General features: G+C 37.3%; 1 protein-coding gene across 2 annotated transcripts in view; it reads right to left on the reverse strand.

The window, feature by feature from the left end:
* dpysl3 (dihydropyrimidinase like 3) overlaps positions 1-18,236 on the reverse strand; it is a 39,237-nt gene extending 21,001 nt beyond the window's left edge. Inside the window, exons 1-3 of one of the 2 annotated variants that reach the window (XM_028466051.1) lie at positions 17,895-18,236; positions 2,415-2,503; positions 764-948 (exon numbers count right to left, since the gene is read on the reverse strand). In XM_028466051.1, coding sequence (XP_028321852.1) covers positions 764-948; positions 2,415-2,503; positions 17,895-18,221 — 601 coding nt within the window. In that variant the 5' untranslated portion in view covers positions 18,222-18,236. Of the gene's footprint in view, positions 1-763; positions 949-2,414; positions 2,504-10,113; positions 10,272-17,894 lie in introns of those variants that run through there. The other variant, XM_028466050.1, reaches the window with a different exon arrangement.
* Between the last annotated feature and the right edge of the window lie 295 nt (positions 18,237-18,531).

Genomic DNA, 18,531 nt, shown 5'->3' on the forward strand with positions numbered 1-18,531 from the left:
TGGCTGGAATTTTGTACCATCTCTACTTTTTGTAAAGAACAAACAAATGATGTAAAAACTGATTTATGCAATGATTAAAATTCCAACCCCCAAAAGTCCCGCCCCTTTGCTTTCAGTCTTTTGTGCAATCTTTATTTGGAGAGTTGCCCAAACATTCTGTTTGTCTCTGTTGTACAACCCAGACAGAGTTTTATGTAAATTACCTTAAATATGTCAAGGTTTCATTTTTTCAGACACATTTTTCAGGAAATTTACTTTGATCTCCTGACACGTTTCGACTGTCAACTGCCAGTCTTCATCAGAGGCGTCTGGTGATTGCTTTGATGCGTCCTTGACTTCCAGCGAGTTCGTTTTTGTTTTATTTTTGAATAATATGTTAAGGTTTTGTATTTTCAGACATATTTTTCAGGAAATTTATTTTGATCTTCTGACATGTTTCGACTGTTTCGACTGCCAGTCTTCTTCAGAGGCGTCTGCTGATTGCTTTGATGTGTCCTAAACTTCCAGCGAGGTAATTTTGTCTTATTTTTGAATAATATGTTAAGGTTTCATTTATTCAGACACATTTTTCAGGAAATGTTCTTTAATCTCTCGGCATGTTTCGACTGTCAACTGCCAGTCTTCTTCAGAGGCATCTGGAGAACGCTTTGATATGTCTTCCAGCGAATTAATTTTGTCGTATTTTTGAATAATATGTTATGGTTTGGTTTATTCAGACACATTTTTCAGGGAAATGTAAATGATCTTTTCCTTTAGCTCTTACCAATCATTGTCGTGCCACCAGCGAGAGCAGCTTTGGACCCCTGAGCAAAGTCGTCCACGGTTGTGGTTCCACGGTAGGGCATCTGGAAGTGGGTGTGGATGTCAATGCCACCGGGAATCACCATCTTCCCATTGGCTTCGATGGTCTTCACACCCCCGGGTACGATCAGGTTGTCACCAATCTGTCTGTCAGTGAAGGAGGATGCTGTCACACCTCAAGGACGACACATAGTTTAAGCTTCATTTCCCTTTGCTGTCAGTTTTTGTCAACCAATTACAGACACTTTTTGAGAATATGTAGAAATGAAACTTCTCTGCACCATGTTCTTTAATGAAAAAAAACCAATAAATGTACTTCTGCAAGTGATTTATTTATTTTTTTACAAAAAGGCACAAACTTGATGCACAGTTTGTCTGCCAGTTACTACTCTGTGGTAGTGGAGGAATCTGGGTGTTTATTATGCAACCAGACATTCTGCCTGGGCCTCTTTCTGGGCTGCTTTACGAAGGGGTAACAGGGACAAAGACCGTAATTGGAAAATCAAGCGAGTAAAGAGCAGGATGGAGAAGGTGGCTCGGGTAGGAAGGGAGGAAGTAACCACCCAAACATCCCAGTTCTGTCTCTGGAAAGAGACAATGCCATTCATAACTGGTCAGAATTATTTCATTAAGCAGTGATAGGGTCACCTGTAACACCGTATATAAATGTCTACAACCAGTATTTGTCCAGCAATTTTGTTTCTATTGTCTTAAGTGAATGTTTGATTTGAAATAATTAGGTTTTGACAATTAATACTTTTGATATGTTGCCCGTCCTCTCTTTCCACCTTCCACATCAACAGCCATGGTGTCAACAAGTTATGGGTTATAGGCTCCAATTTTCCTCAATTCCATTTTAGATTTGACCCATTTCCGTTTGGTTTCCATTTCATCTTCTTTCTCTAATCAAATGTCACTACTGGCTTTTGAACTACCTGAAATAGTTTATTGTATTAAGCATGTTTGGCAACGAGTTAACTATTGTTATTCATTTTTGCACCGAATGCATTCACTGAAATCACGCAAGATTTTGCGTGAGAATTGATCCGTTGGCTAAAGTTGCTACGTATAAGGCCACCAGTTTTACTGTAGAAAATTGTGTGTAAATCCATGACATTGTCTCAAAACATGCAATTGAGGGCATATTCTTGCAATTTCAGCTTGAGTTTGTTACAAAAAATATTTTTTTTTCATAAAATACATGTTTTGCCATTTCCATTTCAGGAAGTGAGTTTCCTTTTTTCTGTCCAATTTCAGCGCTTATGGAAAATCAGAGCCCCTAAATTGGTGATGTGCGCGCTAAAAAAAACCTGTTACTGCAGGGTGAGCCTAATGCAGACATCACCAATGTCAACATCTCACAATATTCCCCATTCTTACCACTTTTTTACACTCTGACCAGAGTCTGATCTCAATCAGATTGATATTAAGTTTTACAAAAGTCCTCCAAAACATTCACGGTATAAGCAGTTGTCTGTTAAGCCAGTCACATGATGCTACACCTGAAACGGATACAAAAACTCATCAACTTTCAATTATTTTATATACAAAATAAATATCTCAGAGATGCTTCTGACAAAGAGGAAACAAAATCAAGGCAGTGGTTAACTTACTTAATGACACCATCCTCCATGTAGATGTCGGCTTGAAAGGACTGGTCATCATTTACGATCCTCCCGCCTTTGATCAGAAGCCGGTCGCTCTGTGCAGACGGAGAAACAGTTGGAAAGACGTTTTTTCTTATCAAGACGGAACAATCGGTTATCATCTTTAATATTTACATTTTTTTTAACATTATTTTTTTCTTTCAGTTTGACCAATTTTACCCCCAAAGTATATGAGTACTTTGACCAGTTCATTTATTTCTTAGTGAGAGGAAACAACCTTGTTTGTCACTGTTGAGCCATGCAAACAGTGATTGGCAATGGGTCACTTGTTCTGACATTTTATTGAAGGGATTGATAGAATTATTTTTGTTTTGTCGCTGGCAACAGAGCGGCAGCTGCTTTTAGAGGCCGATGGAGGGATGACCTTCCCACCCACTCAGAATAAATTACACAATATTTGGAAACTGTGAATCCTGGATTCTAAACCTAATGTTTTTCAATGCACTCGTCGGCAGAAACTAAACTAAAAGTGTCTTTGAGTCAAACTAAACTAAAAACTGTGTTACATCCCATGTGTCCTGCTGTTACATCCCATAATGTGCACCAAATAAGGTGTTGCCATAACAACACCCAACAATGCTGTTGCCTTTGTAACGCTGATAGTCAGGCTAGAAAATCGTCATGGCAACTGGTTGACCGCTGGAAAGAACGCCGAAAGAGAGAAGAAACTAAGCACTCATCCAATTGATAAGTTAGCATACAGTAACTCAGGTGAAACAGTAAACAGAGAAATGTAAATTTTACTAGGGAATAGAATATAAAGGATGTTTTAGCCTCGTTTTGCTTGATTCATGAGCAGGAAATCCAAAACTCCCACATGTTGTATAATGATGGTTGGGTTAGAATGGATCATAGTAACAGTATAGTGTTCAAACAATTGCTAAGTCGTGTTCAAATCCACACACAAATCAATAATGGCAGGACTTAGTAGCCTATCCTGTAAAGAGCGAGGGAAACTTTTTTTTTTATTATTGCAATGATATGAAGAAAATCCCAGCACTTTAAATTGGAGAGTTTTTATGCAGCTCAGATTACTGTAAAATATAAGTTTTCTCATGTCAGAGTGTGTGTGTGTGTGTGTGTTAGTCATGATGAAGTAGTGTGAAACAGAGAACTGCGTGACCCCACCCTAACACATGCATATGACAACACAGTTATTGGCAGCTGGAGTGCTGCCATGGAATGAAACGGCTGCTCAGATCGTTTGGGGGGGGACGCATGCACGTTATTGTTACTATACCCAAGGATACAGTTAAAAACAAGTAAATATTGATACTTTTGGCTAAGCAATGGTTGTAAAAATTCATTTGTGTGCAGGAAATAGCAATCAGTTCCAATGAACTTTAACAATAAAGGAATTCAAATGAATCCTCGGGACTAAAATGAAAGAACATGGTAACAAACATTTGCTGCCAGTGACTGTCTACACATGGTTACTTGCATCCCCTCCCCCAGCTTTTTCACCCTCAGCGGGATTTAAACCATAATTGTTATTGATCAGTGTCTTTTAACGCCCTCAAATGTCAAACCCTGGTTGGTTTTAACAAAGAACAAGATGCAAGACTAATCAAATATCATGTCAAATACACACATCCAAAACCCCTTTATGTCCATTATTTGGATTTTAGATTCATGTCTTTTTCATGGAAATGATGGCCTAAAATCCTCGAGTCAAAAAGTCTAATGTCTGACCACACTGTCATGCCCTGCTAAAGACACATAATCTGAGTTGATCCCTCCTTTGACCAATTTAGCCTCAAACCGTCACATCCAGAGCCCAAGTCATCTGGCCACAGTGAGCTATGGCCTCTTATCCTTGGACATCGTGTTGTTTCCAGCTGTTGCCATGATTACGTAATGGTCCGGAAACTTGTCCAAGATTCTGTTATTCTATTAGTAAATTACAAAGACAAATCCTTTTTATCTCTCCGACTGTATACAGTATCAGAGTCAAGCCAGCTGTGTTAGGTGAAAAGAAGCCATTGCCTGTTATAAAATCTTTTCTTTACCCAATAGCTGCTTAAACATGACACTGGTAACCAACTTTTTTTTAAGTATTACATCAACATAACTGTATCATTCATGTATTGATGTAGTCATAATACTAGGGTGTGCCTTTTTGCTCAAGTCTTGGTTTAAGTTGCTTATGATTAAGTATTCAGATGTCGAAGAATGACTAAAAGATACTATTTTCTCTTAAATTGGAACTCTAGTTTCCTCTCAGAATCCGGAGACATACATTTTAGGTCAATTTGGATCTTGTAACCGATGATTAGAGCTAATATTTGTGGTATAGACTGGCCCCGTGTTCAGTGTGTAGTAAGAAAAAGACTGCACTACCCTACAGTCCTAATCAGGATGGAGTAGATGTAGAAGATGGATGGATGACTTGATTTATATGCTGCTTCTTGGACCAATGGGATGCCCTAAAGTAGGCTGCAATGTGATCCAAGGAAAACAGATGAATCAGCATTTTGTAGAACACTGAGAGGGTATGTAGATCGAATGTTGATCATGATCTACTCTGGCGTTCCAGGGTCGCTGACCATGTCGTCATTTTTAATCAAGCACGGGTGCCAAACTCAAGTCCCGCGGGCCAAATCCGGCCTGCAAGAGAATCCAATCTGGTCCGCAGTATGATTTTGCTCAAAGTGAAATATTAGTTTTAAAAAATATTATTCATGAAATGTCAAACTCATTTTACCTCAGGGGCAACATTCAACCCAGTTTGATATCAAATGGTCCAAACCAAATTCATGCAAGCATTTTTCAAAAGAAAATAGGAATTTTACAACAATTGCGCCCATACGTTGACCTTCATTGATGTAAATGAATACTTATAAATCAAAACGGTGTTGCACAACCATCTGAAAAATTACTATATAAGGTTTTTCCATCAAAATTCCAGTTTATCCAGTCATTTTTTCTTTCAAATTATCAGATTTAAATGCTTTGGTGGGTCAAAAATGCACACATAGCTCAGTTTCAAATCCATAACGGAAATGTATATACAGTTCACATGTAGAAGTGTTAAAGATAGGGCTCAATAATAGAGTATTTTTCTGGTTTGGCCCACTTTGACACCCCTGTTCTATAGTATTAATGTAAAACATGAAAAGTTAGTTAAGCTCTTTTCACAAAACAAGTTATTTTATCTGTTTTTTTTTTCACTTTATGATAAAGCTACAGGACATTGGCTTCAATCCTGTTGTTACTAACAGAGGGTAAATAATTGTTTTAGTCTTAGTTAAACCTAAATCAACGATGAGCTCAAATCTGCAACATTGATAAACAGTTACGTTCGTTATTTTTTGCTGGTGCTGAAAAGCTTCTCTGTTCCATTCCTGCAAACACAGTGGAATTAAAGTTCATATGATTAAAAATATATATATAATCACATAAAGCTCTAAAAATAAACCTCTCTGCACAGGAAACTGTCGTTTTCTGTTACACATGCCTGAAATAACTAAGAATAGATGTTGCAGGATGTTGTTCTTGTGCAACTACACTGATATCCATTGGGACTCGTTTCCAATTTCCTCCCAAACATCGCACAACACGAACACTTCTGAAGCCACATTACATAGCTATGAAGAGATTATGGTGTAAAACTAAAAATAAAACAATACGTTTCATAGTGTGTGAAAACATCAAAAGAGACATCCATGAGCAGAGATGGAGACCCTGGTGTGGGTGGGCGGAGGGAGCCCTGGGGAGGCAGACTGGGACCAGTGGAAGAGTGGAGTCATCTTGAATTTGCACCAGTTCCTCTGAAGCAACAACTCTGTTGCCTAGCAGGCAAAAAAATATTTACTCTTTTACCCCAAACTGCACTGGATCATTTCCACAACCTGGAAAAGTTCAAACAACAAAAATCATCCATCTCCATTAATTCTATTGGTTCCTGCCTCTATGTTCACACAGACATTCGGAGATGGAGATATTGTGATAGGCTGAGAACATGTTACCATGCAACCAATGAGGATGATGATGGTTGAGCAAAGAAGAAATGAGTAATCTGCCTCTGATTGGGCCAGGCAGGGTAAATTAATAACTCTTAGTAAGTAGGGCTGTTTCTAAGTGTGACTAAAGGAGTGTTTCATATCACATCCCCACACACAAAAAAAAGCCTCTTTCTCTATTTTCCTGCCGTCAAAACTTTATGTTTCCATAGTGATGCGCACAGCAATGTCTGGGTGTTCATTGGGTATTTTGTTAGCAGAGTACAAGGTGACAGCAGGGTGTTGCTGTGGTGGAGCTCTGTATTGTGGTGCGTCAGCAAGGGTAGTGGGTTTCACTCGCCTGTGGGCCCTTTAGCCGTTTCTTGTGCCCACAGATGCTCAATCCAGCTGGAAGGACTTACCGATGACATGTCGCAGCCAGGAACAACAGTAAGGCTACTGTGAGTGCAAGGGAATGAGGGAAGGGAAGAACCACACCTTTAATCTGACAAAGCTGCTCTGGCAGAGAACAGACACATGAAAACAGCTGGAGTGGTGTGAGCCTGGGTCGAAGCAGGCAGGAGGAGGACGGACACACGGTGCAGGTTGGACAATGTTAGCACGTCGAAAAAATGGGCAAATAAAGAGGAACCAGGTGGTATGTAATGGGAAAGGGTAGCTTATATGGGCAAAATATGGCAAACAATAATGAAAAATAGCAAAATATGGCCAAAAATTTGTGAAAATCGGCAAAAATGCGGAACAAAAAAAAGGAAACAAGTGGTATTTTTTGGCAAAAATTTGCTGATTTGGATGAAAAGTGGTCAAAAAAAAATTTAAGGACCAAATTGGATAAAAGTGTCAAAAATAATTTGCAAAATTAGACAAAACAAATAGGAAAAAGGGGGTATTTATTGGCAAAATCTGAAAAAAGTGTCAGAATTTTTTGAAAAGGGGCAAAATGGGACAGAATTGTCTACTGATAATGGGCTGAATTTTTGTCCCAGTCCACCTCTGGTCCAAGGTGGAATATTTGTGAAGCCAGAACATTAGGAGAGTGTTTGAGAAGTTTCAGAATGGGGGAAAACCTAAAAACACTGCTTTACTCTTTGTGTTTGGATTTGTGACTATGTCAGATGTATGACAACCATGCACAGACTCTCTGGCCTGAATTATTGACAATACCTGATTCGTTCCTTGGTCTATAACTACTAAAAACTAAAGCTATCAAAGAACCATAAACAATGGTGTCAAGCTGTGTTTCCATTACCATTGGAAATGCACAAAATCTAAACAGCTAAAAAAAAGCTGGTGATAGAAACACAGACATTTCGAAGAAAAAAAAAACACATATTGGTAAATAGTTCTTACGCTTTCATGAGGAGAAATTCCAGACGTTTCAATAGTGAAATGTGTCGCAAAAGCGCGATGGAAACACTTTTTCCGCAAATGGTCACATGGCCACTTCTCTTCGAGAAAACATGGCGCGGTACGTGTAAACAGAAGAGGAGAAGGGACATTTCTTAGCATTATACTTAAAAACTGCCACATTAGACAGCAAACAACAACGGAATACACAGTGTTATAAGGAGGTTCTGAGCGTCCACGATTTCAGGGGAGTTACGAGGCTCCTGCCCACAACAGCGTTCAATGGAAACACGTCCAAAAGCGCAATTATAATTTTCTCAAATTAAAAAAAAAAAAAAAAAAAAAAAAAAAACTTTAGGTGAAACTTTTTAAAAACCAAAAAAAAAAGGAAAATCTTTGTATGGGTTTAGCCTTAGTTGTACAGATGTTTTTTGTGCACCTAGAAGGAAAGGTGCTTCAGGTCATTGACCCAAGAATGACTAAAGAGCTGCTTTGTCTCCGTCAAGAAGCACAACATACTTTCCTAAAAAAAAAAAAAAAACAATTTCTCGAACAAAATTGTATTTTCCTGACATCATGAAGTCATTGCCAGTTTTGAGAAAGGTTCTCTCGAGAAAAGAGGGAAGAGTGAGAGACGATTTATTGGATAATTAACACCAAAATACACAAAGTCTTACAAAGTGTTGCTCACCTAATAATGGCGACGACACTTCTTTACATTTTTTTTCTTGGCTTTTTGCATAAAAATGACCGGCTTGAGTGATGATCTTGGGTTTGGTCCAAAACGTCGACCCTGTTAGGTCCCCCCCCCCCATCACTATGGTAACACAACTAAACACATGGTTAATGTTTTAGAATGACGCTAGCTATGACTGTGACTAAATGACACACAACACTAGTGTTCTTTTAAAAAAACACTGGTCTTCTATTCTATCCATTCCCATGAAACCACTTATACGTCTTTCCTGAAGAACCTCACCTTCATCATCTGTCCTTTGTCTGCAACATAAATTCATGACTTGTGAATAAAACCATGTCTTGTAACACATGCACCCTTGTGCATTTGAGTAATTCTGTCAGGAGACACCCAGCCATATTTAATATAATAAGACGATTCAGATTCACCAGTTCTAGATTTATGTATAGAGAACCAATGAAATGAGACCCACACCCATCCCATAGTGGTTTGTCAAATTGGAATTTTCAGAGTAATTACCAGTATGGAAAAGCCCATTTAATCTGTATGGCTCAATAATAAACGACAGCTTTGATTTACAGATGCAAGGAGACAAGACCCCCCACAGTTACCACAACCTAATTTCCTCAAAGTGGGTACTGTGGTTCAGAATCAGCTGAGGAAGTGACAGTAGGGCTTAGTCTCACAGCCAGTGCTGCAACAATGAAAACTGGAAGGCAGCCATTTGGTATTCTCTGCAGAACATGGGAAAGATGGAGTGCACCAGTTGTAAAACACACCACCAGCACCCATGCACCATGCAGCTGGCTTCCCATGTGACACTGCACTGCCCTGATTCCATGGCACCATTACCACCACCACCACCAACAACCAGCCCCTCCCCACAAATACTCTGACAGCAGCTTAAGTCTTCCTCCTTCTTGATATGCAGACTTGCAAGTGTCCTGTTGTAAGGACATCTTTATTACAAATGGGTGTATCCATCTTTCTCTCTCTCTCTCCTCCCCTCACTTACTGCTGATGCACCAGCAGCCATGTCTGTATCTGGGCACTTTATTTGAAAATATTCTCATAAATAGATATAATTCTGGATGAATGAAGGATTTTAAAATATATTAATTAAGATATCAATTAAATGCAAACACATACATATAATTCTGTGATAAAGTAAGCCTAAATGTACCCAGATTATTATTAAAAGGGTAAAATGCAGTGTCATTATTCATTTTAAAAATAAAAATAAATTAAAATTCCAAAACTAAATATAATATGCCACTTTGTAAAACAGAAATGATTCCTAAACTGATGAATCCAATAGGTTTTTACAGCATAAATATGACAGTGGTTCCAAAGGGCGAGCCTGCTCAGCTCACTGCATTGATTCCCTCAACAAAGAAGATGCAGGACACCTTTAAGAAAACGCCTTTCCTCCCTGTCTGTCACTATGGCAGCCAGTCATGCTGTTTCACTGCAAACCCAAATGCACACATTAGCATTAGTTTCCTTGTTTATTATAAGGCTCTGAATGCGTCGCAGCTGATCTGAGCGCAAAACGCAGAGATTTTTTTTTTTTTTTGCAGGTCATTTACGTCAAAGTTGCTGCTGTCACTGAGGCTTAAATAACGCGTTTTCTACTCACTGTGATCTTCGGGATGTTCTTTTTGCCTTGATAAGACATGTTTATGTCAAACAGTAAAATCCCCTTGTTACGGATGCTGCGGGCCTCGCCTTTGCTTGTGAAGCGTCGCTGCTCAGTCTGTCAGTGAGATGGTGAGAGGATTTGGACCAGCAGCTCAGCCCCTCCCTCAGACCCTCAGACCCTCAGTGCAGGGGCCAATGTGTCCACAGGAGGGCGCAGTAGACGCTCCATAGTGCATCAACCACATGGCATTACATTACAGTAGCCACGAGTTGTATAAAATACAGGAAATATCAACCCTAGTGTACAAGTCATTCTAATTTTAGTTGACTCTATTCACAAATACTTACTCACTACACTACCACAGCACTGACCCCAAAAATGCACGATCGACAAACAAATATGCAGAAAAACACACGCGTACAACAAACACACACAAAACATCCTAATCACAGACAAAGATGTTGGTGCTCTGGTTATTATTCTAAATGTTGACATAAATATTGATCATGTGGCCCTCGGATCTGTTACAAATAAATGTTTGTTGCCCATCCCTGTCCTAAACCGAACCCTGACCCTAAAAATTGTGACGATATTGGGTTATACCCTAACCCTAATACGCTACGCACGTGTACATCGGTAACCATACCGATAGCACTGGGGGTTGTTCATACGGCGACTGTACAAATTAACACTTTCTGTAAAATACTATGAAGACAAATGTAGTAAACTAAATTCATAATGTACAAAAACGTAAAGCTTCTTGGTATCCAGAATCTTAAATGCATCTTTACAGGTAAACGTTGATCCTTCAAACTGATTTTTTAATGTTTCAGTGTTAACTGCACACATTTCTATTACAGTTTATCCTCATGTTGTTGATATTTTGACGTCATGAGACAAAGTTTAAGGACACGCAATAATTTATATTTAAACAACCTATTGAGCTTCGATTTTAAACAAGTGTCAAATCAAATGCTCTACTTTCAAGAAATATCACAAGTGTTAACATTTTTGCATTATAGATCATTTTCTCCAAATTGTAAATGACAACCTGTCACTATTTCAGCTCATATTAATTTAATATATCATTGGTTCCTACTAGGGGTGTCCCGATCCGATATTGATATCGGTCCGATATCAACCAGAAAACAAATATTGGATTTTATCGGACAGCATCTAAAACCTCCGATATAAGCGCTCCGATAAGTTTTTGTTGTTTTTGTCCCGCCCTCAGTTATTCCCACCATACACTGACAGTACAATAATGTATGATTCGTGCCGATATCGTATCAGATTGATATCGGTATCAGCCAATACTCAAGGCTGCAATATCGGTATCTTATCGGAAGTGAAAGAGTTGAATAGGGACATCCCTACTTCCTAGAGTCCACATTTAGTTAGTGAGGTGCTTCTTTATGGACTGCAGGTTTGTGTTGGTTTTGTCACAGTTGGGGCCTATGGGTGCAGGGTTTCTGTTTTTGTGTTTTGTTTGGTGAACCTTCAATCTGTCGAGGGTTTGATGATGAGGTGTCGGACCCGTATGAAAGACTTCTTAAAGCCCATTTTAATGATCAAAACCCAGGAACTAACAATTCTGCAACAATTCTGCCACAATTTAATTCATACTGTGTAACGCTTACATTTCTTTCATTATTTTAATTCATACTGTGCAATAATTATATTTCATATTAGTGCAATAACTATTTACATTGTATACTGTATAAAACATATATATATTTATTTAAAATATTTTTACTGTACAATATTTATATGTCATATTCCTGTAAAAGCTTTACATTTCATACTATGCAAAATGTATAATTCTGCCATCGATTTACTTCATACTGTGCAATAACTATATTTCATATTCCTGCAATAGTTTTTACATTTCAACACTTTATATTACATACTGTGCATATATTTATTTTCTGCAATATAAATCCATAATCTACTACACTGTTACCTGTAAATAACTCCTATCATACTTAGCCATCATACCTTAGAGCTACTATTGATATTCTTCTTGTGTTGATTTTCCTTTTAGCTGCGTACACTTTAAGGTGAAGCCATATAAATCTCATTGTACAATTGTATAATGACAATAAAGGCATTCTGATTATGAACAAATTTTAAAAAAATCAACAATTGTAAGCTAAAACAACCACTACCGACTGACAGACGTCACAAAGACAATGACTCAGCAACACATCTGTAGCCAAACACTCATCTGAATATAAAGGGAGACCAATTAAGGGAATGAAAAACACCTGAGTGAAAATGTGCAAAAGCCTAATCACTAACGACACACACACACACGCACACACACACACACACACGCTGACAAGACGGAGACAGACACGACAAACAGAACAAAACAGATATTAAGAAAACCCACAAACCTGATCCAAACATATGTCCACCAAACAAAAAAACATGACAGGTCTACTCAGCATGGAACATATAAATGGCTGCCATCCTCTCACGGTTACATTAGGAAACACAAATCTTACCATTTTGTTTCAATAGGAAGAATCTCCCACAGCCTGAAATGAGGAATAGCCTACAAACATATTTGTGTCAATTGTTTGGATTAATCAATGTAATGTAGTTGATTTCAAAATAAAAGCTTGGGGATACAAAACAAATCCTAAGGCTTACATTTTGTGTCTAAAGGTTGTCTTTGAAAACAAGAAAAGGGACAAGCTTGTTATAGGGATGGGGAAAAAAATCGATATAATTAATTTATCGAATTTGCAAATTTTTTTTTTTTAAATTTTTTTTTCCACCAGTTTTTTCAGACCTTTTTGCGTTCTGTCCTTGTGGGTTACCGTAGCGCGATGTGAGCCAGCCCCCTCTTTGTTTACATGTGTTTACCCTTTCAGTAGGCTACATGTGTGCCGCAGCCATGTTTAATGTTTCATTCGCATTATGCTGAGATGCTATGGGAAGAGTTTATTATTTTTTTTAATTGTAATGTTATATGTTGTTAAATATGTAGTTATCAGATTTCTTAATCAGAAAATTAAAGCTACTGTGAAGTTGCTTATTTTGGGATTGTTCTATGCATTTGAACTCTTGAGGACAATCACAGCAATAAAGCAATATATCTGATGTCTGCAGTCGAAGATTTTTTTTTTTTTTTTCGGCAAAGTCACCCAGCCCGAGATGCTTGCTACAAAAGTGGACTTAAGGGGGGAAAATGTCATGGTGGACGCCACTTTATCCTCATTATGATGTACAAAACGTAATGTTATGTATGTCTGATGGAACAGCTGTGACAGGGCCTGTCCATTACAATACACCCCCCTACGTCCACTCAGCATGGGATACATTACACACACACACACACACACACACGCACACACACACACAGTGTCTCCACCCATCCCTGTGTCTATTGTTTTGAGCCAAAGGTTTTTTTTTCCTCCACCACGCCCTAAATAATGACCATTAATGCAGCCGTAATGATGTCCATTTAAGAGCAGGCACGTGATTGGTTGTCCTAATCTGTGTCTGGATGCTGGAAAAAAATTCATCATGGTTGTATTTTCTAATAATCTTACATTCCAAACCCTGCGTTTTATTGCATTGTTAGAAGTTTGCCTGTGAATATTGAGGCAAAAACCTATGAAAAAATCTGGTTTGTTCTATAATCTATTACACTATTTACTAGGGGTGTGTATTGCCTGGCATCTGGCGATACGATTCGTATCCCGGTACATAGGCCACGATACAATACGATGCGATGCGATACATCCCGATATTAAAGCATCAGGTGATTATTGCAATTTTTATATATATATATATATATATATATATATATATATATATATATATATATATATATATGACTTAACAAACAACTAATCTGTAAATGTGTACATAATGAAATTTCATACATAATGAAATATATTTCATTATGTATGAAATATATTTTATTGGCATATTTTACACTCAAAACATTGGCTTTAACATGCCATGTGCCAACAACTTAAATAAAAAAAATAACATAAAATCTGCCTGTGGCTTTTAAACTATCTTTGACTTTAGTTCAACATGACTTTAGTGTAACTTAACTGAGGTATATGCCTAGAACAACAAATAAATGCAGAAAGTTAGTACTTTGTTTTTAGATTTTATTGAAATAACACAAGTTGGTCAACATGCCCAGGTTTCAGTGCACTTCCTTGTGCCGTTACAATGTCTCCTGCAGTGGAAAACACTTTCCTGGTTAAATAAAAGTAAAAATAAAATAAAATAAAATAATAATTATTTTTTAAATCGATATGGATGCATTTAGAATCGATCCGAGAATCGTGAGACGTAGTATCGCGGTATATCGCTGAATCAATCACCCCTACTATTTACCATCGTTTTTTTCCTGCTTCGTCAACAACCAGACACTCGACTATCACGCTGACCTGGTCTTTCACTGGTGGGGCTGCGATGCACTACCTCAGCATTCCCAAGGCCACATTAGAACCATCGGCAAACGTTTGCAGGCTCGCCACCTCTGCAGACTGCATTGCCCAGCAGACACTGAGTGACAGGGTGAGGGCAGACAGATCAAGGACGCAGAACAGCCTCAGTCAGGTCAAAACTGAACCAGCACATTTACCACTCACAGCTGGCATACAGGAAACCAACTCATCACTAATAAAGCCATTATAGAAACTCTAGAATACGAGCAATAACATGCACTGAACATGTATTCATGTCAATAATTATTATGCACTCATAAAAGGTTTTTCTTTTATTGTTGCGGGTTGAAAAGGTCAGACTTGACCAAAGCAGTGAGACAGTGAAGGGGGCTGGAAATCAATCCTAAACCACTTCCTTTGGACATCTGGAAAACAACTCCTCATTATTCAATCTATTACCGCAGTTCATTCGTAATAACAACCTTCACGGACAGGAAGAAGCTAATAATATGATCATCTACACATGGTGCGGCTGCTGTTACCACAGCACAAAAGCCACAAATAATATAGGCTGATTATACTTTTCTATTCTCTTGTATATTCATATTATATTTTCACTTGTTTTAATCCCGATTATTCATATTTAATCATGATCAGTCTGATACAATCATTGTTCTCGGTTTCTCAAACTTTCTATATTTACTTATTCATTTTTAATCATGTATGTTTATCACTTCTACTTGGAGCCACTGTAACAAAAGTCATTTCCGCTTGGTTTTATTAAATTATTTCTCATTCTGATGATGCATTCAGATATTTATAAAGCAGCCTCACATTGACTGGTAACCATAAATGTTTTTTTTTTTTTTATTATTATTATTATTTAATGTATTTTGTTTTGAAAGGCTGTATAATAATTATGCATATTCATGTATTGTATACAAACACTTTTCTCCAACAGAGGGTAAAAAAATAGGATCAAAATCTAAAAGATATGCACATATACAATAATAGTAATAGATATACTTTATTCATCAGTGTAGTGATGCATTTTTACCCAGCAGTGGGCTAATAAATAAGGACATAAGTTGCACTTAATAAAAAAACAAAATTGTTTGTTTTCAAGCTTTGCTGCTTCAATCTCCTATAAACATGACTCTGGAAAAACAGCCCTGTCAGTCATCTACCTCGTTGCTGAGTCATGAATCATGACTCGTGATGAATCAAAATAGTGACAGAGATGACGAGTGACATCACAGATTTAACACCACGGCAGAAAAAAGCAGCAGCAGACAGACATGCATCATCTGATTAAACAAGAAGTGATTAGAAATGCAAAGCAAAATCACAAACGCAACCAAAAATGGAACATTAACACTTTACTGGATCTCACGTATAGTAACTTATCAATGTTTATTGTTGTTTTAGTGCCAGAAAATGTCATAAATATCCACAAATAATTGGATGTATTACCGGTAGTCTTTTTTAATACAATAATTATCATATAAAAGCATTTGAAAAAAATTATAATAAGACATATAGGTTTACGCCTGCTGTTTTTTTTTTTTTTTTTTTTTTTTTTTTGCTACATCGCCAAATTCATGATTTATTTTACTGTAAAACTGAATAAATAAAATATTTCTTTCCAAAATTATAAAAGTTTGTTTAACATAAGAATATTCATATAACCTATTTCTGACATTGATCTATGGTTATAAGTCTTAAACTCTTTGAAACTGCTTCTGTTTGATCTAAAAATAATTTACATTATATATATATATATTTATATATATATACATAAGGAGCCAGACATTAAAGACAAAAGATTAAAGATACAAGTCATCATTTTTAGTGCAGCATCCTCTCCATCAGCAAACAATAACAAAACATCTAATCATTGATTAACAACAATAAAATCAATTATAAGTACATCATTTAGATGTTCAGCCATACATTTTTAATTTACAAAATGCTTTATGAAAATATACATCAATATCAAGGGTCAAAAACATTACGCGAATGTTAAAAAGACAAACACTCAACACAAAGCATACTGTATATGTCAAACTCAAGGTTCGGGGGCCAAATCTGGCCCTCTGGAACATCTAATCTGGCCCGCAGGAGAAAGTAAAAATGACAGTTTGCATCTACAATTCAGTTTTAAATATCATAGCAGATACCACACTGCCTTTACTCATATACCGTGATACAACCCCTGTGAGTGTGAATAAGATTACAACAACAACTGTTGCTTGATGTCCATTTAAACGTAATGCAACAGAAAAAAACATTAATAAAAGAAACTCTTGAGCATTGATGAGCTTGTTTGTCACCTGTGTAAGTTGTAACCATCCCCGACTACTTTGAGTTAATTCAATGTGATTCAATTTCCATGTGTTTGTTGATCTTTGTTGTTTTCTCATCTGCAATTGATTTCTTTGGAATAAAACAAGTCAAACAGAAGTAGATAAATGTGACAGGAAATCATATAGTCACCTCTCTTTCCTAAAATAAACACACAATAGTGTGGTCAACCTTTGGTGCAGCTTACAGATTCATCATAAATAAATACAAATGTACCATGTGCCATAACTGTATCAAAATACATCTATGTGTTTGTCGACTAATAGAAACAAAACTATAATTTCGGACGAAATCCAAAGAGAAGTGCATGTGTTCTTACACAATGATCACATAATTTCTGCTGATGTTTGTTCATGTGGATTTGTTGTTGTTGTTGTTGTTGTTGTTTTTTTTTTTTAAGAATGTTATATTTTGTTAGTGCTTTGAGATAACTATTGTTGTAATTTGCACTATATAAATAATGTTGGATTGAATCGAATTAAATACCATCCCATCAGGTTGATTAATGGTAAAATTAGAATAGAATAGAATAGAATAGAATAGAATAGAATAGAATAGATTACACATTTATTGATCCCCAGAGGAAAAATTCATATTTTGCAGAAACAAAAAAATTACACAATAAAAAAGAGCAGACAGTAAAAACTCAAATAAATACTAACATAATATAATAATGCAAAAATAATCTTCAAGAAAATGCATGAACTTTCATGTTTTATATTTTAGTTGACTAAACCTAGACTGATCTTGATGACTAAAATACTACATTTTAGTCAGAATAAAGGCTTTGACTAAAAGTAAAAGAACATTTGCTGTCAGATTAACACTGTTAGGTACTCCTAGCTGTATTTGTTGTTTGGTTTTTCTAATTTAGTAATATATTCTAACTTGTGTTAGTTTTATCAGATGAAAAATGAATATTATCTAAGGTGGAAAAAGTAGGTAAATGGAGTTGGTGATGTGGACTTCTCATATAAAAATAATATAGCTAACCTTTCCATCCTCCAGGCTCTGCAGTACTTCTTCATCCTTTCTGGTTCGGGTCTCCAGCTGCTGAGGTGACGGTGAGACTCTCCTGTCACTCACCGGGCTCCTCGCCTCCTGGCCGGTGTCTCTCCTCGGGCTCCTCGGGGTTCTGGAGCCTTTCTGCCCGACGCTCAGAGCGTCAAAGTCGATGGTTTTTCTCTCAAAGGCGTCGTGTACACTACAGAACATGCCTCCGTATTTCTGCCGCGGTACCTGGTCTGCAGTACCGGGTCGGGCCAGGTAAACAGGGAGGTCCTCCTCGGGTTCGGCACGGGTTTCCCTGCGTTCAGTCATGGCCAAAACGTGCTGAGGTGACCGGGGAGGATGAGCTGAAGCTGGAGCTGATACAGTGCGTGTAGTGGGGAGTGAGTGAGAGACTGGAGGTTAACACACAGTGTTAGTGCACAGGTAGAACAACTTGGGTCTGCTTTTTTTCATTTATAATAAGCTACAATAAAAGATAGATAACTGTAACTGACAGTTATTGTTTGTGCTGCTTTTAATGAGTTTACATAGGTTTTCAACTTGTGGGTCAGTGCCCAAAAGTGTGTGGCAGACCCGTTTTCAACGCACTCTTACCTGTGCAGAAACCTGCTTTTATTTT

This window comes from Gouania willdenowi, chromosome 14 (genome assembly GCF_900634775.1).
Source record: "Gouania willdenowi chromosome 14, fGouWil2.1, whole genome shotgun sequence".
In the NCBI taxonomy this organism is placed as follows: domain Eukaryota; kingdom Metazoa; phylum Chordata; class Actinopteri; order Blenniiformes; family Gobiesocidae; genus Gouania; species Gouania willdenowi.